The 22,663-nt window shown below is 44.2% G+C and overlaps 1 protein-coding gene, 1 long non-coding RNA gene and 1 pseudogene across 5 annotated transcripts in view; 1 reads left to right on the top strand and 2 right to left on the bottom strand.

The window, feature by feature from the left end:
- Positions 1-175: 175 nt before the first annotated feature.
- On the bottom strand, positions 176-21,543 carry LOC119814978. The gene is made up of 3 exons (XR_005285482.1): positions 21,385-21,543; positions 7,494-7,589; positions 176-337 (listed from the first exon to the last, which is right to left on the bottom strand). It is a non-coding gene; the product is annotated as an uncharacterized LOC119814978 (long non-coding RNA).
- LOC119814976 lies at positions 8,258-11,090 on the bottom strand (annotated as a pseudogene).
- A 197-nt stretch (positions 21,544-21,740) lies between the features above and the next one.
- Trappc8 (trafficking protein particle complex subunit 8) overlaps positions 21,741-22,663 on the top strand; it is a 76,764-nt gene continuing 75,841 nt past the window's right edge. For all 4 annotated transcript variants that reach the window (XM_038330088.2, XM_038330087.2, XM_038330086.2 and 1 more), the window contains exon 1: positions 21,741-22,197. In XM_038330088.2, the coding sequence (XP_038186016.1) occupies positions 22,041-22,197 (157 nt within the window). In that variant the 5' untranslated portion in view covers positions 21,741-22,040. The remainder of the gene's footprint in view (positions 22,198-22,663) is intronic.

The following is a 22,663-nucleotide window of genomic DNA, read 5'->3' as shown; positions in this document are numbered from 1 at the left end:
ATCAGTGAACTCCAAGTTCAGTGAAAAACCCTGCCTCAAAAATTAAGGTGTAGAGCTAAAGGAAAGGACAACTGACATTGACCTCTGACCTCCAAGTAAAGGGGGGTGGCACTCCCCAGTAATTAGAAGGTAAAGGTGGCCTTGAATTCTAGAGTGATCACGTCCACATGGGGAATACAGTATAAACATTTTTAATGGAAACACAATCAAATGAAAGTATTCATAGAGAAATAAGAGAGAAATGGACAGAAAACGTAACACCAAACCCCAGCACTCCAGAAGCTGAGGCAGGATGATCACACATTACAGGCGAGCCCAGACTGCACAGTGAGAGTGCCTGTCAAAAAAAAAAAAAGTTATGTAACCTTAGCCAGGTATGGGCTAGTGGTGCATTTATCTTCCTAGGACTCACAGGAAGATCAAGGGGATCACAAATGTCCAGGCAGCCTGGCTACACAGTGAATTCAAGGCCAGCCTAGCTTGTATGAGTCCATACTAACCAAGCCCAACATGGTGGTACTGGCCCTTAATCCCAGAACTGGAGAGGCAGAGGCAGGTGAATGTCTCTTGAGTTTGAGATCAGTCTAGTGTACAGATTGAGCTCCAGGCCACCCAGTGCTACACAATGAGACCCTGCCTCAAAATAAATAAGTAGTTAGAAGAAAAATTAATAAATGAAGGGTCACAGTGGTTGACTTGCTCTCTTCAAACATCTCTAAGGAGGCAGCACTCTCATCCTGTATTGCTCTGGAAAGCAAAATCTAGACGCAGGGCAGAAGCCATGAGCAAGCACGTTCTAGCTCAACCTAGGGTGCTGACTAGGTCTTCGCTCTCCTCAGTGACCTCTGAATAATCAAGGATCATTTTAGTGGCTTGAGTGAGAAATGTCCCTCACAGATTCAGGTGTTTGACTATCTGGTTCCCAGTAAGTGGGGCTATTTGGGGAGGATAAGGTGGTGTAGTCTGGCTGGAAAAAGTAGCCACTGGGGCAGGCTTTGAGAGCATGTAGGCTTGTCCTGCTTCTGTTTGCTCTCTGCTTCACGCTTGCATTTAAAGATATGATCTCAGATGCCTGCTCCTGCTGCCTTGCCTGCACCTTACTGATGCACTTTTCCTTCAAGGTGGATCTTGTCCTTCTGCAGCTGTCAGCACCAGTAAAGCCTCCCTTCCGTAAGCTGCCTTGGTAGGGTGTTTTATCAAGCAACAGAAAAGTGGCTAACATAGTCATCAAGGTTAGGTTAGAGATCACTTGGCTGGGATACCGTAGCCTATTATGCTACTTTGAATATCAGACTTTCCTGTTCTTTGTTGACCTTCATTCCATCCAGAATCCCAGGAAGGAATAAGATCATGTTTTTGCATTTCTACGACAGATTTCAAAACTTTCCAGGCATATCCACCCCGTGGCCCAGGATGGCTATGAATTCAGACAGATACATTTGGGGATGACAAATTCATGCTGCGAGGTCAAGAGGGCACCACCAAGGCTAGCTGGTGCCACTGAATGCATAGCCCAGGCCTCTGTTGGAACCCTGTTGTGTTCTACAACAACTGCCAAGTTCGGGCTGATCCCATTCATAGTTCTGTACAAAACATCCCACGGTCTCAAGGACATAATTTGAAGATGTCTTACTTTCAGAACCATAAATGTCATGTTTCCACTTCTTGGAAACTGAGACTGAGAGTATATTCTTAAAATGGACTGAGTTCAACTTGCACTACAACTATCTAGAAGAAAACATGTTATTGTTTTAAGAAATTCATTCTGGGATGAAAATATAAAAAATGTAAGATCATAGTTCATGTATCTCGTGGGTGGGCAGAGCATACTATGAAAGAGTACACATGCTCTGAGTTAGGGGAAAGGAAGGAAGGTGGTGAGGATAACAGAATAGAATCCATGGAATGGGCAGAGAAGAGGGAAATTGTGGGGCAAAATTTAACAGATGGAGAGAGCAAGGACTGGTGGGCACAAGAGTGAGCACAGCAGAGTGGCTGAGACCATGACCATTTCAGAGGGCTCTTAGGTAAATGAGAGATGATATCACATTCCAATCCATTTGTGTTGGAAAACAGACAAACCTATAAATCTGAGTGATGGCAATACTACTTTATATTTGAATGACACCTTCTATTTGTCAAAATGCTATCTCAGTGAGAGACACTGTCTTGAAAAACAAGGTGGGTGGTTCCTGAGAAATAGCATCTGAAGTTGACTTCTGGTTTCTATGTGCATACACTTTCATACAACACACACACACACACACACAGAGAGAGAGAGAAAGAGAGAGAGAGAGAGAGAGAGAGAGAGAGAGAGAGAGAGAGAGAGAGAGAGAGAGAGAGCGCATTCAGAAAGTCAAACATAGTGGTGTATATATGGACCCAGCACTTGGGAGACCGAGGCAGGAGAATCCCAAGTTTGAGGCCAATCTGGACTGCATAGCAAAACTCTATCTCAAGAAACCCACAAAAGGGAGGGGGCGGGAGTGCAGCTGGGTTGGTAGAGCACTTGCCTAGTGCTGTGCTCTCTATGGATCCAGGAACTGATCTCACTGGGGTGGCAGTGAAATGACAAACAGATTACACATAGACACACTTACACAGAAAAGCTGGGATTGGTGATCTGGGTTCTCAGATAGAGAAGCCATGGCATCCTATAAGCTCAGTGAGTTTACTGTATACAGTCAAACAAGGAGAAAGGATACTGCGGACAGATGGACAAAGGGTATAATGCACAGCTGAACAATGAGGCAGGGTTAGCTAATCTTGTAGCAGTTCTTAGGAGAGCAGTCTTCAGGCTATAAACAATCAGCGGCAGAAAGCTACCACAGACATTTTCCGAACACACTGTCAACATTCACACTCAGACTAGAGGAAGGCTTCACCACTCACTCAGGGCACTGGGTCCTTGACATGGCTGTGCTCATGTCAAACATACACTTTCACTTGGGATTCACTAGCATTCAGGAAGCGCTGACTTCAGTCCTCAACAACAATACTAGGCAAGGTGACACATGCCTGAAATCCAGCACTTGGAGGGCAGCAGAAGGCTCAGAAGTTAAAGCATCTTTGGGCTACATAGCAACTTTAAGATTAACCTGGGTAACATGGAACTTGTCTCCAAAAATTAAATAATAAAGTTCTATTGAAATGGTAGAGCTCTTGGCTGAATTCTCTAGTACACCTTCCTGATTCTATCCAAATCAATTTTCAAGTATTTATGAAGGATACTATCAGAAAAATACAATTTATGGTGAGGGAGCAGCTCAGTGGTGAAGTACTTGGTTGTATCTCAAAATAATAAATAGTAGGAAACAAAAAACACAGCGAAAAATCATCTTGGCCAGAAAGAGGGAGATCATCCATTTAGGAAAGTGCATGCTGCACAAACGTGAGGACCTGCCTTCAGATCCCCACCACCCACATAGAGAGCCAGCTGCAGCGGTATTCATCTGGAATCCTAGCCCTGGGAGCTGGAGACAGGAGGATCCAGGGAGCCTGCTAACCAGCTAGTCTAATTGAATCAGTAAATGTCAGCTTCAGTGAGACCCTGTCTCCAACAGTTAAATAGAGAATGACAAAGGAAAACAGTGTCCTCAACCTCTGGACCATATACATACACACGTGAAGCGAGTGGTGGAAGTGTGGATGGACGAGTACGCGGAATACATATACCAGTGCAGACCGGAGTACCGCCACCTCTCAGCCAGGGATGTCGTGGCCCAGAAGAAGCTCCGAAGCTCCCTCAACTGCAAGAGCTTCAGGTGGTTTATGACCAAGATTGCCTGGGACATGCTCAATTTCTACCCACCTGTGGAGCCCCCAGCCGCGGCATAGGGGGAGATTCGCAATGTGGGCACGGGACTGTGCACAGACATGAAGCTACACGGATTACTAAATATGGGTTAATTAGCCAATAAGAGGCTAAAACTAATGGGCCAGGCAGTGTTTAAAAGAATACAGTTTCCGTGTAATTATTTTGGGTAAAGCTAGCCGGATGGCGGGACACAGCCTGCCGCTCCTTCTACACACACGCAAACATGTACACACACACACACACACACACACACAAACACACCTGAAATGATGACAACAGAAGGAATATAATAAGACTCATTAGGACTAAAGCCTGGCTCTAAAAAGCCCCAAAGGATAAGGCTCTGGCATCTAGAAATTCAGTTAAAGAGAGGAAGGATACTGAAGGCAAGAAAGGTGCTTCATTGGGAAGAGCAGAGGTCTAATGGCATAAACTTTGTTTTCCAAATTCTTACAGCAATCTTATTGTAACACAAGAATAAGAAATGCAGGCAAGAGTGAGTGTTCCTATGGCAGCAGCTCAGATCCTGCTGACCTGATTGATTATCACTTGGGTCATGATCTCAGTCACGGGAGCTACGTCTGGGACTATCTCCGTGCTTAGGAAATTGTTTTTATCCTTTATCTTAAGGTGTTATCTGTGGGAAAGAGGCTTGGGAGAGCTCAGAAGGACAGATGGAACAAGATGGAGCTAAAACACCAGGCAGTGGTCATGCTTCACTTCCTACCTCAGATGTCAAACCATATTTGCATTTCTATGGTAAAACTGTGTTTGTTTCATTTGTGGGAGACAGGATCTTACTTGACAGTTCAAATTGACCTCGAACTCACAGTAATTCTCCTGCCTCGGTTTCAAGCCTAGGATTATTACAGATGTGAGTCACCATGTATAGCAATATCCTTATACCTTTGTAGAAAGACTACTTCTTGTTCTTAGATTTTTAAATCAATAAAAACTTGATATATATTTAGATTATCATTTTATCTATTTACTTATTACTTATTTATTTTGAGACATGCTACCCATGAACTAGCTATGTAGCAGAGGCTGACCTTGAACTTCTCATCTCTCTGCAGCCACCTCCCCAGTGGAACCTCCACACCTAGCTTTATTTGGTACTGGGTATCAAACCTGTATTTCACTCTCAGGTTTTTTTTTGTATTGCTAGAGATTGAACCCTGCACCTTGTGTACCTTAGACAAATATCCAATCACTATGCTGTATTGCCTGTGCCAGTATCATCTCTGAAATTAGGAGGTTTAAGCCTGGTGCAGTGGCACAATCTTTGACCCCACAGGCAGAGGCAGGTAGGTTGATCTCTGTGAGTCGAGGCTAGCCTTGTCTACCTGGAGAGTTCCAGGACGCCCAGGTCTTCACAAAGAGACCCTGTCTCAAGCAAACAAACAAACAAACAAACAAACAAAATTAGACAGCTTAGTGCTCTGGTTCTAGACCTTTTAGTACAGCATTGTAAAAAAACAAACAAAAGAACTCCTAGATAATTTAGACACTTATGGATTGGGACACTTGTCCTAGCAAAGAATGAAGAGGCCTGGATCAGCTTCTGCTCCAGTCTTTTGATAAAGTTCAGAGCACTGCTTGAATATGCAAATCATAATCTCCAAGGTAAATAAAAGCCCAGAGCCAGTTTTGGATTATAGATATTGCTACTGCTTATCTAATCTTTGTGGTTTTTATAAACAAGGCTATAGACGCACAAAGGGTAAGGTCAAGTCCAAAGTGAGTGAGCTGTCATTTGGCTTCACAGGCTAGCCTATGATCACATCTTTCAAACAGGATATAGACAAAGGGAAAGTCCAATAACTGCAGTGGGGAAAACAAACCATGGAATTCCAACTGAATGACCCAGTTTGCCTGAACTATCCAAACAACTGTGACTACATCACTTGCTTTTTGTTTTTATTTTATTTGTTCTATTTTGGAAACTGAGGGATCACCAGTTACAAGGGGCCAGGCTATAGAGATGGCTCATCAGTTGAGAGCAAGCACTGCTCTTCCAGAGGACCTGAGTTTGCTTCCCAGCACCCACGTTAGGTGACTCATAGCCCCTTGTTGCAGCTACAGGGGACCCAACATCCTTTTCTAGTCTCGGAAGTCACCTGGTCTCAAGTGGCAGATACACAATGACACTGACACATACCCATAAATAAAAGTATTTCTTAAAACAAAATAAAACCACAAGAAGCCAGTAATTGCAAAGGTGGGAGGATCAGAAGGACAAGATAATCCTCACTACCTACCGAGTTCCAGGTCAGTCTACGACACACAAAAATGTCTTAAAGGAAGAATTAAATCATACAAACAACTTATCTCGTTTTCTACCCAAGGACAGCTTATGTCAATTTTAAAATAGATAATAGGAAGTGGTGTTTTGTTCTAAAATAAGAACTTCATCTCTTCATCTCTTGTTGTTTAATAATGTGTTTAATATGTTCAATATTATAAATTCTATCTGAAATTTACATTTCATGGCTGAAGAAATGGCTCCGTGGCTAAAAGCACTTACTGCTCTTGCCGACTACCAGAGCTTAATTTCAGCATTCATATCTGGCAGTTCACACACCTGTTAATCTAGCTCCAGGGATTCTGACATACTCTTCTGTCTGCCACAGGCACTGTACTCACCTGCACTTAACCACACACACACACTATGCCACAACACACACCCACATTAACACAACACCACTCATAAATACACCACACACATACATCACACACACACACACACAAACACACACACACAGAGTCTTTTTTTTTTTTTTTTGGTTTTTCGAGACAGAGTTTCTCTGTGGCTTTGGAGCCTCTTGTAGACCAGGCTGGCCTCGAACTCACAGAGATCCGCCTGCCTCTGCCTCCCAAGTGCTGGGATTAAAGGCGTGCGCCACCACAGAGTCTTAATTAGGATTTCTATTGCTGTGATGAAACACCACTGCTGTGGGATAATGCCCTTATACACTGTAAAGTTTTATCAAGCTTATGCTGTAATAAAATGTTGATTGGCCAGTAGCCAGACAGGAAGTATAGGTGAAGCAACCAGACTAGGAGAATTCTGGGAAGAGGAAAGGCAGAGATGCAGTCACCAGCCAGATGTAGAGGAAGCAAGATGAGAATGCCTTACTGAGAAAAGGTACCAAGCCACGTGGTTAAACATAGACAAGAATTATGGGTTAGTTTAAATTGTAAGAGCTAGTTAGTAACAAGCCTGAGGAATAGGCTAAATAGTTTATAATTAATATAAGCCTCTGTGTGTTTATTTGGGATTAATGGATGTGGGACCAGGCAGGACAGAAACTTCCATCTATACACCACAACCCAAAAAGCATGCCATGGAGGAAAGGATTTATCAGCTTAAGCTTCTACATCACAGTTCATAATCAAAGGAAGTCAGGACAGGAACTCAAGCAGGGCAGGAACCTGGAGCCAGGAGGTGATGCAGAGGCCATGGAGGAGTGCTGCTTATTGGTGGGCTCAATACAACTTGTTCAGCTTTCTTTCTTACAGAACCCAGGAACACCAGTCCAGGGATATAGCACTACCCATATTGGTCTACCACCCCCGACATCAATGACTGTCTTATTCAATGTTCTACTGCTGAAGAGACACCATGACCATAGCAAATCTTGAAAAGGAAAGTATTTAATTGGGGTTTGCTTACAGTTTCAGAGGTTTAGTCCATTATCAGCATGGTGGGAAGCATGGTAGCACACAGGCAGACACGGTCCTGGAGGAGCTGAGAGTTCTACATCCAAATCTGCAGGCAGTAGAAAGGAAAGAGACACTCTTGAGCATTTGGAGCCCCAAAGCCCATTCCCAGTAACACATTTCCAACAAGGCTATACCTCCCAAACTCTGTCAAGTAGTGTCACTCCTTACTGACCAAGCATTCAAGTATATGAGGCTATGGGGACCATTGCAATAGCTAATAAAGAAAATGCCCTACAGATGGATATTATAGAGGCATTTTCTTAACTGAGGTTTCTTTCTCTTAAATGACTTTAGCTTGTGTCAAGTTGACATAAAACTATTCAGCACACACACCACACATACCTCATACCAAATCATACATACATGCACCACACATATCCCCTCCACCACACAGATACACACACATCACACATACTCCTCACATAAACATGCCACACAAATAAATGATTTTTTATAAGTTGATGTATTCTTTATTCAAAGTTGAAAGTGTACCATATTGCACATTATTGCAAAAAAATCACTGGTACAAAACACTTTGCAGCTGGTAAGAAGGCAACAAAAGGTTGATTTTAAATTTCATCACTATAAATTACTGTTACAGTACTTTGTAAATTCAGAATTCAAACTGCATTTTCTTTTTCTAAATTGCCTACAGTACTCAAGGTTCCTCAAGTTTAGGTAGCTGTTTCAGGAGGAAAAGAAGAGGTATTGATGTCAAGGGATTTCTAGTTCTCTTTTGATGCTCACATACTTCAGGGCATCAGCTTGACTATAACTGTAACACAAAACCGGCCCTTCACCAGCCTGATGGCTCTCAGCAAAGATGCATATCCTGTGACCAGCATTAACCATGGTAACTTTTTCATAGCAGTTTGGACTTACTGAATGATTAGCAAGAATTTTGTTGTCCTTGTGGGTTATGTCATTGTTTAAAATGAGCAGGAAGCTGCACATGTATTTGTCATATACTTGCCTTCTTCTGTCTGCTTCATCCTGAGAAATAATCTCTCCACAGTATTCTGAGATGGACTCATTTTTTTTTCTGCATGGGATCTTTGATAAAGATCCCCCAGCCTGCCACATTAGATGGTGACAGCAGTAAGTGCTTTTTAGAGTCCCACCAAATACTGCAGTCCTTGCAGGACATGTTTTTGCTGTCCCAATGGTCAGCAGCTCCACATGTAAGACAGAGGTCAGGGTCACACTCTCAGATAGCCAGGGTTATACTGTGCTTTGCAGCAATGTCTAGGAAGGTGGCTTTGATCCTTTTCCAGCTGTATCTTCCTGCAGTGTGCAACCCACAATCAGTATTTTCTTTTCTTCATTTTTGGAGGAGTACCAACATCCCCAGTGTAGCACCACGAGGTGGTGTGGCTTACTGGGAAGATTCTTAACCTGCATCCATCTCGGAGAGGAGAGCTATGGCGACCACCTGAGGCATCTACCTGACTCTGCTTTCTTTCTCCCACAATTCTGTTCTGTCTACTCCGCCGACCTAATTTTCTGTCCTATTAAAGGGCCAAGGCAGTTTCCTTATTAACCAATGAAAGTAAAACATAGACAGATGGCCCTCCTCCATCACCCCAGAGGGGACATATGCTGACACTGGAGTGCCCGTGTCCTCACTGGGGACACATGCTGACACTGGAATGTCCATGTCCTCACTGGGGACACATGCTGACAGTGGAATATCCACATCCCCAGAGGGGACACATGCTGACACTGGAGTGTCCATGTCCTCACTGGGGACACATGGTGACACTGGAGTGTCCACGTCCTCAGTGGGGACACATGCTGACACTGGAATGTCCATGTCCTCAGTGGGGACACATGCTGACAGTGGAGTGTCCACGTCCTCAGTGGGGACACATGCTGACACTGGAATGTCCATGTCCTCACTGGGGACACATGCTGACACTGGAATGTCCATGTCCTCACTGAGGACACATGGTGACACTGGAGTGTCCATGTCCTCACTGGGGACACATGGTGACACTGGAGTGTCCACGTCCTCAGTGGGGACACATGCTGACACTGGAATGTCCACGTCCTCAGTGGGGACACATGCTGACAGTGGAGTGTCCACGTCCTCAGTGGGGACACATGCTGACATTGGAGTGTCCACGTCCTCAGTGGGGACACATGCTAACACTGGAGTGTCCATGTCCTCAGTGAGGACACATGCTGACACTGGAGTATCCACGTCCTCAGTGGGGACACATACTGACACTGGACTCTTAGACTCTGAACTCAATACACTTGTTTACATGTTTTGGTCCCAATTAGCCTAACAATGGCACAGAAGTTATTCTCAGAAGAACCGATGAGCACTCTAAACACAGAGGCTCCAGCACTACCCCACATCATATTCTCAGGAGCTTCAGTATTTGGCTTCATCTTTATTGGTGTTTGACATTGGGAATTTGCTTCTGAGGAGCTCAAAGTTCCATCTTTTCTTTCTTCTTCTTCACTGTTCTCTCCCCCTTTAGTCCCCGCTTCTCTGACTCTAGCATACTGACGGTGGAGGTGTGGGATGGGCTGCTACTGTTATTAGGAAGTCTTCCTCTTCTATGGCCCCTGGGCATTGGGGTGATGTCTTTATCCACTCTGTAATAAGGGTAGCAGCAACCTTCTTAGCTCCCTTCAGATGCTGGTAACACTGTTCCATGAGGCTTGTTATTCAGAGCTGTTTCTGTGTTCTGCTCTTATGTGTTGGGTGTTGCATGGAAGGGATGTAGGAAGCAGTCATGCTTAAAGCATCACCTACAGAAAAGTGTATGAAGTCAACGTGAGCTTTGCTCCCTCTGAACACATTTAGCATTTGGTCCATCTATGCTTGGGGTGCATTCAGGAGGCGGAGCACCTGGTAGCTGCTGCCTGATGAGCGATGGATATATATATATTTCTTCTGCTATACCCTCATCTGGAAACATTGAGGAAATAGCTCCAAAAATTTAATAAGCAGATTTCCGAGGTGGACAATTTTCTCATCTTGACTATCCTCTAGATATTTCTGGGTTCTCTTTCATCAGGATCATCTCCATCATCATCATCATCATTATCATTATTAGCCAAGAACATTTACCAACTCCACAAAAGTTCACCATTATAAATCTACATTCTTGCACTTTTCCATCCCAGTTTTCACTAGGTCTTTGGTAAAAGATCTAGAACTTCATTCCTCATACAAAGAATGGTATGTAAAACAGTTCTATCTTCCACTATAAAATTCTGCTGTCAGGGAGACAAGAATATATCATGGGCCCAATGCGACTGCATTCAGGGTGTTTAGCCAGATGACTTGTGCTGGAAAATCCAGTCCCTAGGTCACTGACAAGAAATCATGATGTGTGTTGGCTGTATCCTTCATTGCTTCAGTTCTTGGTTTAAGGCTTCCATTCTTTCCAAAATTTTCTGACAATTGGAAGTAAACAGTCTTCATTAACTTTTCTAAACCTCTTGAACTGTCTAGGCTCATGTTGTCTGATTTCACACGCTTCCGCCAGCAAACTGGTTCCTTCTCAGATTTCTTCCCAGCCTGGCCCATGATGATTCTGTCCCACACACCAGCCCACACTGTCCCCACTGCCAGGACTCCACTGCCTTCGATATCCCACCAGGTATTGAACGTAACTCAACCGAATGACAAACACAGTGACCTGCAAAAAATAATCCTTAAAAATAGTTTGCTCATTGCTAACCCAGCCCATTGCTATAAGAAAAAGAAAAATCAGATTCCCAATAACACATGCCCAGCTAACAGATGGTGTAGACATTTTCAGATTGACTGGAAAGACTGACTGTCGAGGCTGAGCATTGCTCACCTCTGTAATGCTAGCACCTCCATAGAACCAAGCATAGAGCACATCACACATGCAGCAAATTCATAGGCATAAAATTAAATAATTAACTTTCAAAAATTAAAAAAAAATCTCCAGTAGTTTTTTTAATGGGTGTGAATAGGGGGTATGGGACTTAGTTTGTTGTAACTTTGACATTAGCTAGAACTCCTTCCCCCCGCAAGGCCTCAAATAGCCAAGTCTGGCCTTAGACTTTTTGAAGCTTGTGGCAATGATGTATTCTGAGAATATCTCTTATATTTTAAGAGACTGGAACTTTTGCTGAACCTCACAGCCATAGCTATTAATACACCTAGGATTTTAGACTACTAGCCTACTGTGTACTCAAACTGCTTGTTTAACCTGAGGTTAACAGAACAATATAACAAGCAACATTACTTGCTTTGGATTTCCTATGTAATCAACTTTTACAACCTTGCCTAATTACAGCTAATGCATAGCTGTAATGTTATGTACTCTTCCATACCTGGCCCAGATACTGCACATGTGTCATTTGCTGAAAGCAGTAAGTACAGAAGTTGAAAGCAACCTAAAATCTAGCATAAATGGATACTGGTTGATCCTCAATGATGTTTATTTCTGAGTCAGTTGGAAATAGTGACTTAATTCCTAGAATAATTATTATATATTTCTGTAAGTTTCCCATTTCATCCCCATGTGAGGCTTTTTATGTTGTTCAATAAAGAAAGAGGAAACCCTGTTAGGAACAGGCACACAGGCAGAACAGACAGACACACACAGAGGCACGCACAGATTCAGACTCATTCAGCAGACAGACAGCAGATAGAAGACACAGGGAGCATGAAGTAGAGAATTCAAATATGGACGCACTCTTGGTTCAATGACTCCAAGGGGAAGTGCTTTTATTTCTTTTCTTAATTTAACATTGGTTCATTATTGGTAACTCAGAGTTAATTACTAATCCTTGAAGCAGCTGAAGATGAGCTTGAACTTTTGATTCACCTCTTAAACATTAAATTACAGATGTGTGTCACCACAATTAGATAACTAAAACTTTTTGTTGTTTTTTAATTAATTAGTTAATTAATTAATTTGAGACAAGATTTCATCAAATAATTCTCTGTGGCCTGGAAGTTCATATGTTGACTAGGTTGGCCTTGAACTCACAGAGATCCAACTATCTCTGCCTCCTGGGACTAAAGAAGTGCACCACTGGGCCAGGATGGATAGTATTTCAAAGTATTTGAAAATCTCAAAGTGAATTTCCTCTTTTTTATACCCAAACCTGTAAGTAATTATCCACTGTACTTATCTCCCTTCTTCTGTTTTCTCCATTTTTCTTTTATTGACATTTTTGTCTTTATTTTGTCTGCCAGCATAGGAGAAGGATTTATGCAGGAACATTATTAGAGAAGTAGGCTTGAGTTTTGATGAGTAATCCCCGTTCAGAACCACGGAGAGTAGTCAAAGCCACCCAATTTAGAAGTACAATTTGTGAATATCATGGTTGGCTTTGTTCTAAAGTTTTTAAATTGAATGTGTGTGTGTGTGTGTGTGTGTGTGTGTGTGTGTGTTCCTGTCCTCATGGAAACCAGGTAAGGGTACTAGATTCCCTGGAGTTGGAATTATAGGTGGTTGTGAGCTACCAAATGTGGGTACTGGAAACTGAACTGTAGACCCCTTGCAAGAGCAGCAAGCAGTCCTAACCACTGATCCAGCCCTGGCCTTGTTATGAATAAGGATTTTGAGCAGTATCTGATGTATGCGAAGTTTCTGGAAATATCTGTCTGTGCCTCACTGTCTGGCTTTTGTTTGAATAAGAATGCCTTTCCTTACTGAACCATCTCACTAGCTTAAATAACTTCAAAATCTCTCTCTCTCTCTCTCTCTCTCTCTCTCTCTCTCTCTCTCTCTCTCTCTCTCTCTGCGTGTGTGTGTGTGTGTAAGTTGTGCCATGCGTGTGCAGATGCCTTCGTTTTGGAACACAGTCCAAGAATGGAGTTCTGTGAGGAGAATTCTGAGTACTTGTGAAAAAACTCCAGGAAAACAAGGTAAGAGTCTTGTACCTCAATTTTTTCAAAATACACACTTGTTCTTGGAATATGTTTTCATGCTCTGCCCTGGTACAGCAGACAGAAGTGAGTAACTGGCTCTTGTTGTTTATATGCCCCGATGGAAAAACATGGTTTTTGTATTGTATGGCTTGTCCTTGTGGTTGTATACAGATTAAACTCTTGAGAACTTTACTCATATGACCTTTCTTAACCCTCAGAGTATAAAATGTTTGATGCTCTGAATAAAGTTGGCTATTGCATGAGACTTTAGTCTGCCTCACATAATTGGCTCCACTCTCTCAAGTTCTACTACCTCTAGAACAGTAAGTCCAGCATAGGCCAGAAGAGTGCTTTGGACCCCTTAGAGCTGCCGTCTGAGTCAGGTTCTGGGAATCAAACTCTGCGTCTTCTGGAAGAGTAGCAAGCACTTTTAACTTAGCTGCCAAGCTGTGTCTTCAGCTCCTCTATAAAATGTTAACACTTGGGAAGTGGAGGCAGGAGGATCATGACTTTCAAGGACAGCCTTGGCCACGTGAAGATCTGTCTAAAATAAAACAAAAGATATGGGCCAGAGTTAAGGTTAGCACAGGAGGAAAGGGCTTGGTCTAGTAATGATAAATTTGTCTGATCTCCAAAGCTGCTGAAGAATATGAACCAACATGTAGAATACAGGTTTATTGTATGTGAGCATATAACATATGCATGTATCGTGTGTGTATATGTATGTGTTGGGTACTGGATTGAACCCAGAGTCTGTACATGACATTTCAGACACAAATATTGAGCTACACATGCCTGTCCTGACATATCTCTCAAGCTACACAGGCCTGCTCTGATCTCTCTCTCTCTTTGTGGTGTTAGGGATTAAACCCAGGGCCTTTGTATCTTAGGCAAATGATTTATTACTGAGCTACATTCACACCCCATAAATTATATATTTAAACCTTCCTTTTATTTAAGTTAGCATATCACAAAATATTTGAGTGTAATTAACTTAAAAGTTTCCCCCTCTTATTTTATGTGTATAAGTGACTTCCCTGTATGTGTCTGTACATCATGTGTGGAGGTGTGTAGTGACCACAGAAGGCATTGGATCCCATAAGCCTGGAATTAAAAATGGTTGTGTGTTACTATGTGTATGCTAAGAACTGAACCTAGGTCTGTATGTTATAACTATATATTTGAGATTACAAATTTTTATAATTACAAATTACTATGTTCAACAGCACCATCTACTGTTGGAAGACATGAAAGCAGTTACAGTTTTGTATACTTCATTTGACTTAGAATGATTCGAAGTAATTACAGAGCGTTGAACAGTAGACTTAAGACTTCAACTTTAAATGAACCCCAAAATTCTAGATTCAACATAAAATATTTACTACTTTGTGTGAGTGTAAGTGCAGGCATGCGCGTGTCACGGTGCACATGTGGAGATCAGAGCGCAGCTGTGTGGAGTGCTTCCTTCCTTCTACTACATGGGTCTTGGGGACAAGCATCCTGGCTATCTTACTGGCCTCTAGGCCCAACTTTGTTTTTTAAAAATACTTTTTAGGAGCTTGAGACATGGTTCAGGAGCTAAGAGAACATGCTCTTGCAGAGGACCAGAGACATTCAAACACAAATAACAAAATTTAAAAATATTTTTAGGGTTTATTTTTAATGTTACTCCACAGAGGCCAGAAGAGGGTAATGGATCCATTGGAGCTGGAGTTACATGTGGGTTATGAGATCTCAGACATGGATGTTGGGAACCAAACTTAGCTCTTCTCGAAGAGTGGTAGTGCTCCCTTCAAACAAAATTATGTGTATAGACACGTTGCCGGCATGTATGCTTATGTCTGCCTGGTGCCAGAAGAGGGTGTCAGGTCCTGGAGACAGTCACTGGTTGTGAGCTGCCATGTGGATACTAGGAATCAAACCTGGGTCCTCTGGAAAAGCAATCAGTGCTCTTAACCACTGAGCCATCTCTCTAGCCTTACGGCAGTGTTCTTAACTATTAAGCCATCTCTCTATTCCCTAACACCAACTTTCTAAGCATAAAAACATAATGTGAGACTTCAGAAAGATAAACATCTTGCTATAATACTACTTAGTTAGGGTTACTATTGCTATGATGAAACACCATGACCAAAAGCAACTTGCAGGAGGAAAGGATTTATTTTCCTCACAGTTCTCTATTAACACATCATCAAAAGCAGCGATGGCAGGAACTCAAGCAGGGCAGGATCCTGTAGGCAGGAGCTGATGCAGAGGCCATGGAGGGGTGCTGCTTACTGGCTTGCTCCCTATGGCTTGCTCATCTTGCTTTCATATAGAACCCAGGACCACCAGCCTAAAGATGGCACCAACCACAATATGCGAGACCTTTTCCCACTGATCACTAATTAAGAAAATGCTTTATATCCAGTTTTTGAAAGCATTTTCTCAATTGAAGCTCCCTCCTTGCAGACAATTCTAGCTTGTGTCAAGTTGACATCAGATTAGCCAGCACAAACACTATATATGAGTGTAAGCCAAAATGTCTGTAGGTGTGTTCAGAGCAAGAAAGCTTGGTGGGAAAGCAGCTTCCTCACAGTGAAGCCTCTGGGATGAAGGGAAGATAATTGTTTCTGACTTCATGTTGATTGTCCAGGAAAGTTAATTGCCCCATCATTCACTTCCTACATCTGAACATGGTGACTGGAGGCGGAATAGGGAGTTTCAAGGCTGCAGCTGTCCTGTGTCATCACTCACGCTGCTGACTAGCAGTCATCTACGCATCTCTAAGTATCCTGGGTCACTAAGCCTGGTAGAATGGTTCCTTTGGTCAGTGTGGTGGCTTGACTGACAATGGCCCCCAGAAGTTCATAAGGAGTAGCATTATTAGGAGGCATGTCCTTGTTGGAGTAGGTGTGGCCTTGTTGGAGGAAGTGTGTCATTGTCAATGGGCTTTGAAGTTTCAGATGCTCAAACAAGACCAAGTGTCACTCTCTCTTTCTGCTGCCTTCAGATCCAAATGTAGAACTCTCAGTTACTTCCCCATCACCCGTCTGCCAGCAAGCTGCTATGCTTCCTGCCATGATGACAATGGACTAAACCTCCGAACTGTAAGCAAGCTCCCAGTTAAATGTTTTCCTTTATAAGAGTTGCCATGGTCATAGTGTCTCTTCACAGCACTAGAAATACCAACTAAGACAGTTATCAGCAATGAGTGGGTATTTATTCCCATGTCACCGGGAAGATATCGCCTGGATTTGTATGAGTACACTCTGTGATGTACAATGGTGACGGACTTGCCTAATGACTCAGTGTTGAGGTGTCCTGCCGTTGCGCTTTGTTCAACAAGTGTTTACTCATTGTGGCCAACTTTGTCCCTTTGGCTTTGAGGGTAGGATATGACCAAGCTATGGACACAGTGAGCTATTCAAAATACATGTAATATAAGCACAGCCAGTGTCCAGAGGAGGCACAGAAACAGGAGAGCATCAGCTAGACCTGCAAACACATCCTGCATAGTGCCTCATTCCTGGCACAGTGTGGAGACACCTAGCTATATAGCTTGTTCTTATTGTCTTCATTCATCGGTTCTTCTGACTCAGCAACAGAACCCTGAACCTTAATATTTCCAGCCCCCTGGGGAGATAGGGGTAGTCTAGAACTTACTGGGTCCAGTGGGTTGTGAAATTATTGAATGACAGTTTTGTGATTTAATTTTGTTTCTAACAAAAAAAACAGATTTATAATATTGCCAAAAAGTAGTGGGCATGGCACTAACAGAAGAACCAATAGCTTGATTTGATATCCTCCCTCTTCTTTCTCATAGTACTAGAGACTAAACCAATAGCCTTGCACATACTAAGCGAGCACTCTACCTCTGAGCTGTATCCACACCTATGTCTTCACTTTAAACAGCTAGAGGCTAGGCATAGTGTCACATACCTGTAACCCCAGTAGAAAGAGACAGGAGGATCAGGAATTCAAGGTCTACCTCTACTACCTGGTGACTCTGAAGACTACATTAAATTCACCCACTTTCTATATGTATGTATGTATACCTAGGAAGATACTGGCTGCCAAGCCTGATATCTTGAGTTCTATTCCCAGGACCCACATGGTAGAAGGAGACAAAGGTTGTCCTCTGACCCGCACATATGTATAATGTGTATGGGTACATAAACAAATACAAATAAATAAATTCCCATAATAAAATTTGAAAAATTATTTGGGTCTCTATGTAACAGCTCTGGCTGTCCTGGAATTTGATGTGGTTCAGTTGGTAGAACTGCTGTCCAGTACGAATGAAAGCCTGCTTTAAATCTTTAGAACCACACAAAATGGAGAAATCCTAACACTGGGGAAGTGGAGGCAGCAAGATCAGAAGTTCAATGTCATCCCTGACTATATAGTGAGTTGGTGGCCAGTCTCATAAATAAATAAACAGAATGCTATTGGTCACAGACTATGAAGAACCACATCTAGGGATTAGCTATGATGGTTTCTGAATGGCTGCCTCCAGGTAGAAGATGAGTCTGTTTTCAATAGTAAAGGGGATAATTATTGGGTAGAGGCATTCTTAAAATCGTAGCTATGGAAGAAGGCAATGTGTGGTTATACAGAAGCCAATGATTAGCTTGTGGTGGGATATATGATTTTTTTATTTGGCTGGTAAACATTTCCATCTCTAGTCTGATAGTCGTAAATCCTATCTTCCTTCCTAGAAGAGCAGAGCTATTTATGACCATGATTGGCCATAGCTAACAATAACCTCCCTGGAGCTTGATTGACTTAGGGCAAGGCAGATGGTCTGAGTGGAACAAATCACAAGCATTCCCGGCTACTGACAGACTGATTCTGGGAATGAGAAGTTCCATTTCTGTTTAATTTGTTAAAATGGGTGTGTGGGATCTGGGCATGTGGGCAGGTCCTACACTGCGGAGAAAGGCCCCTGAAGAATGAAGATGGAAGCAGAGATGTGAGGGGAAGTCGGGGGTTATGCTTGTCGCACACCCCCTTTCCTATGAGCTGTATTTTTTCCTTTACCTACACTTTAAGCTAGTAAAACCTTAACTTCTGGTTTATTTTTTTTGTTTTTGTTTTTTGTTTTGAACAGGTTTTCTCTGTGTATAACAGGTCTGGCTGTCCTGAAACTTGATTTGTACACCAAGCTGGGCTCTAACTCACAGAGATCTCTGCCTGTCTCTGCCTCTGGAGCACTGGGATTACAGATATGCACTATCACCTCCTGGCTAAATTTCTTTTAATAACTGGGGATCAAACCCAAAACTTCATGAGAGAGAAGTGCCCTACCAGCATGTTTTATATTTATTTTTTAAGACAGGGTCTTATGTAGCCCATACGTTTCAGAAATCATCCTACCTCAGCATCTCAAAAGATGGGATATCAGGTGCGAGTGATCTCTCTCTCTCTCTCTCTCTCTCTCTCTCTCTCTCTCTCTCTCTCTCTCTCTCTGTTACACTCACACTCTCACACACACACCACACCCCTTACTCTGTAGATCAGGCAGGCCTTGAACTTGTGCTGGTGATCCTGCTTCTGTCTTCCAGATGTTGAGATTATAGGTGTAGTTACCACTGCCTAGATATACTTTTTGATGTTGTTGTTAAATACAGGTTCGTGTATTTACAACTAACTTGTTGTAGAATATTATTTTAAGGTGTGTTACATTTGTTTCTGCCCTGGAACATTTGTTTAATGATGTAAAGATGTGTTGCTTTTGTTTATGCTGCATTTGTTTAACTCTGTGAAGCTGTGATTCTCTGCCTGTCTAAAATACCTGATGGGCGAATGAAGAGCTGAATGGCCAATAGCATGGCAGGAGAAAGGATAGGTGTGGCTGGCAGGCAGAGTGTAAATAGAAGGAAAGATCTAGAGAAAACGAAGGAACAAGAGGACAAGGAGAGGAGGATGTCAGGGGTCTGCCACCCACAGAGTAAAGTAAAAGTAAGATATGTAGAAGTAAGAAAAGGAAAAGATCCAGAGACAAAAGGTAGACAGGATCATTTAAAGCTGAGAAAAGTTGCCTCAAAACAAGTCAAGCTAAGGCCAGGCATTCATAAGAAAGTATGTCTCTCTGTGATTTGGGACCTGGATTGTGGGTTCCCCCCAAAGTCAAAAAGAGCCAAAGAGTAATAAAAAACAAACAACATGCTGGCGATCCAACATGTGGCTAGAGTAAAAGAAAAACCAACTAGAATAATCTGGAACTTGCTACGTGGCTGAAGATGGCATTGAACACCCGTCTATCTGCCTCCACTTTCCCAGTGCCAGGATGGCAGGCATGTTTCACTATGCTCAGCTTACATTTTCCCCAGGTAAGGTCTTGTTTTGTATTTCAGGCTGACACTCTTGTTTCAGAATGGATTTTTTTTTCCTGGGGGGAGGGTGGTGGTGTTCGAGACAAGGTTTCTCAGCATAACCTTGGCTGTCCCGGAACTCACTTTGCAGACCAGGCTGGCCTTGAACTCAAACAGATCCACCTGCTTCTGCCTCCTGAGTGCTACAACTAAAGGCATGCACCACCACAACTGGTAGTTCCAGCCTGGAATTACTCGGTTGGAATTACTGACATGTGTTACCATAACCGATTTTGTTTTTCTTTCCAGATTTATTTATAGTATGCATGCTCATGTCTATGTGCACATAAGTACAGGTGCTCTTAAAGGTCAGAAGAGACTGTCAAGTACCCTAGAACTGGCAGTTGTGGGCCACCTAATGTGGATGCTGGGAATTGAACTCAGGTCCTCTGCAAAAGCAGTAATTGCTCTTAACCACTGGGCCATTTCTATCCCCACTAAGTTCTGTTTTGATGTTGCAAAAGTCTTGATTAGAAAGTCTGATGCCACTGGGCATGGTAGCACATATATTTAACCCCAGCACTGAGGAGGCAGCAGATCTCTGAGTATAAGGGCAGCTGGGTCTACATAGCAAGTTCAAGGCCAGCTGAGGCTACATAGTGAGTGAAACTCTGTACTTAACAAAGTCTGGTAAAGCTGCGTGGTGGTGGCGCACGCCTTTAATACCAGCTCTTGAGAGGCAGAGGCAGGCGGATCTCTGTGAGTTCCAGGACAGCTAGAGTGGTTACACAGAAAAACCCTGTCTCAAACAAACAAACAAAAACCCCACCCCACCCCCAAAATGTGTTAAGGTGCCCAGAGTAATGTCATCTCTTTTAAGGATTTCTACAGTTCAAATAATACTTTGCCAAGAGCTGAACAGGGTAGGAAGGAAATACCCCTCACTTCCCTTGAGACAGGGTCTCATTGCACACAGCCCTGACTAGCTTGTAACTTGTTACATAGACCAGGGTGATTTCATTCTCAAAGAGATCTACATGCCTCTGCTAATAGCCACCGCTAGGCCCAGTCTCTGGTCTGGTAAAAACTGTTTTCCCCTCTGTCTTGTGACAAGCTTCTGGTAATTACCTTTTAGCTATTCCCTTTTAGGCTTGGGTCATGTCATTATGGGGGCTGACAAGTCTGAAGTATGCAAGAATGGCCAGCCACACAGTATATAAGTACTGGTTTCTCCACTGCCATAAAGTAAATACTCTAAAAAGGAAAAGGAGAGGCGGAGCGGACTTGGTGGGGAAAGCCGGTAACCCCAGTACTTCGGAGACTGAAGCAGGAGTTCCAAGACATCCAAACAGCCGGAACGCGATGTATGAGAAACAAGTGCAAGGCACCCTAGCCTGGGTCTTAAAAAAAAAAAAAAAAAAAAAAAAAGACTGACGACATTTAAAGACATCCCTTCCCAGCGATCCAGAAAAAACGCAGTTTCCCCTTACATTCCATGCTAACTAAAGCACCCTCAACAGCACATTTTTCTGCTCGGTGACTGAGCACGTATGTGGCAGTCCGCTTCTAAAAGCGTGACTCAGAGGAAACACAGTCTTCCCAGGCACCCCAGAGGGAACCCCTGGGCACCTGGCCCTCAGCCCCTTCTCGGGCAAGCGGTTGCCGCCCACCTCGGGGAAGGCGGGGCGACCAGTCAGAAAGTAGCGCGAAGTTATCACATCAGTAGCTTACTGCAGCCAGATGAGATCTTTGGGGACGCCAAGAAGGCCAGGCCTGCGCGATCAGCCATCACCTTGACAGACGTGCCAGGCACCTGCCGGAGCACTGCCCAAAAGCTGCTCTCCGGGCCACGCCCACCCGCCTCACAACCCCGCCCCTGGCCTGTAGGGAAACCCACTCGTCACAGTATTTCCGGTTCCAATCTTCCAACCGGCTTCCGTAGCCCCCGTTTTCCAGTCCTCGGCCCCGCCCCTACCGCGTCTTTGACACAGTCACGTGAGGGGCGCGCGCAGGGCTTGCCGGGAGTGGTGCTGCCGGCGGGTCAGGGTTCGGCCCAACATGGCGGCTCCTGTCGGACAGTGACCAAGGCTTTGCCGTCGGGAGGACCGAGCGGCGGTGGTCGGCGTCCCCACCTGCTGGGGTGGGATGCAAAGCTCCGGGGAGCGCTGAGAGGAGGCAGCGACGGGCCCGGACCCCGAAAGCCGGAGAAGCAGCGGCTCCGCGCAGTCGGCTGCAGGCTTCGGAGTGGGGCCGCACCCGGCCGGGCAGGCGGCTGCGGCAGGCTCGGCTCCGAGGCGGGGCGGAGGCCGGGCACCGGGCTGCGGCCATGGCCCAGTGCGTACAGTCGGTGCAGGAGCTCATCCCCGACTCCTTCGTTCCCTGTGTCGCCGCGCTGTGCAGCGACGAAGCCGAGCGGCTCACCCGCCTCAACCACCTCAGCTTCGCCGAGCTGCTCAAGCCCTTCTCTCGCCTCACTTCCGAAGGTACGTGCTGTTCTTCCTGGTCCATCGGGCTGAAGCCGGGCCGTGGCCGGGAGAAGGAAGTGGGGAGCAAGTGGAGGACGGAGGGGCGGCCGCCCGGGGCTGTGGCTGGCGAGGGGCGGCGAGCGGCTGTCAAGACCGCGCGCTCGCGGCCGCCCGGCTACGGACGCTTTCCTCCTCGGGACGAGCCAGGTCTTTAAGTCGTAGAGATAAACTTGAGCCCGACACAAGGGAGTCGAGACTGTTGTTAGCAGTCACCCGACAGGATTTGGCACCTACTGGACAGTTAAGGTAGCAAGATGCAACCCCCAGAACGGAGTTTAAGAGTGAAGATCTGTCACGTCCCCTCGTCGAGTGTTAAAGTTCTCTTGTTCATGACATTGGTCTAGCCTTGGAGTTCATCCCTGGCTGAACTTCAGTTTGACTGTTTATTTTTCCCTTTTCGACCATTCCAACGCGTTCTTAGCTA

Source organism: Arvicola amphibius, chromosome 5 (assembly GCF_903992535.2).
Source record: "Arvicola amphibius chromosome 5, mArvAmp1.2, whole genome shotgun sequence".
NCBI classification, from domain to species: domain Eukaryota; kingdom Metazoa; phylum Chordata; class Mammalia; order Rodentia; family Cricetidae; genus Arvicola; species Arvicola amphibius.
This window is presented reverse-complemented; position numbering and strand designations above follow the sequence as displayed.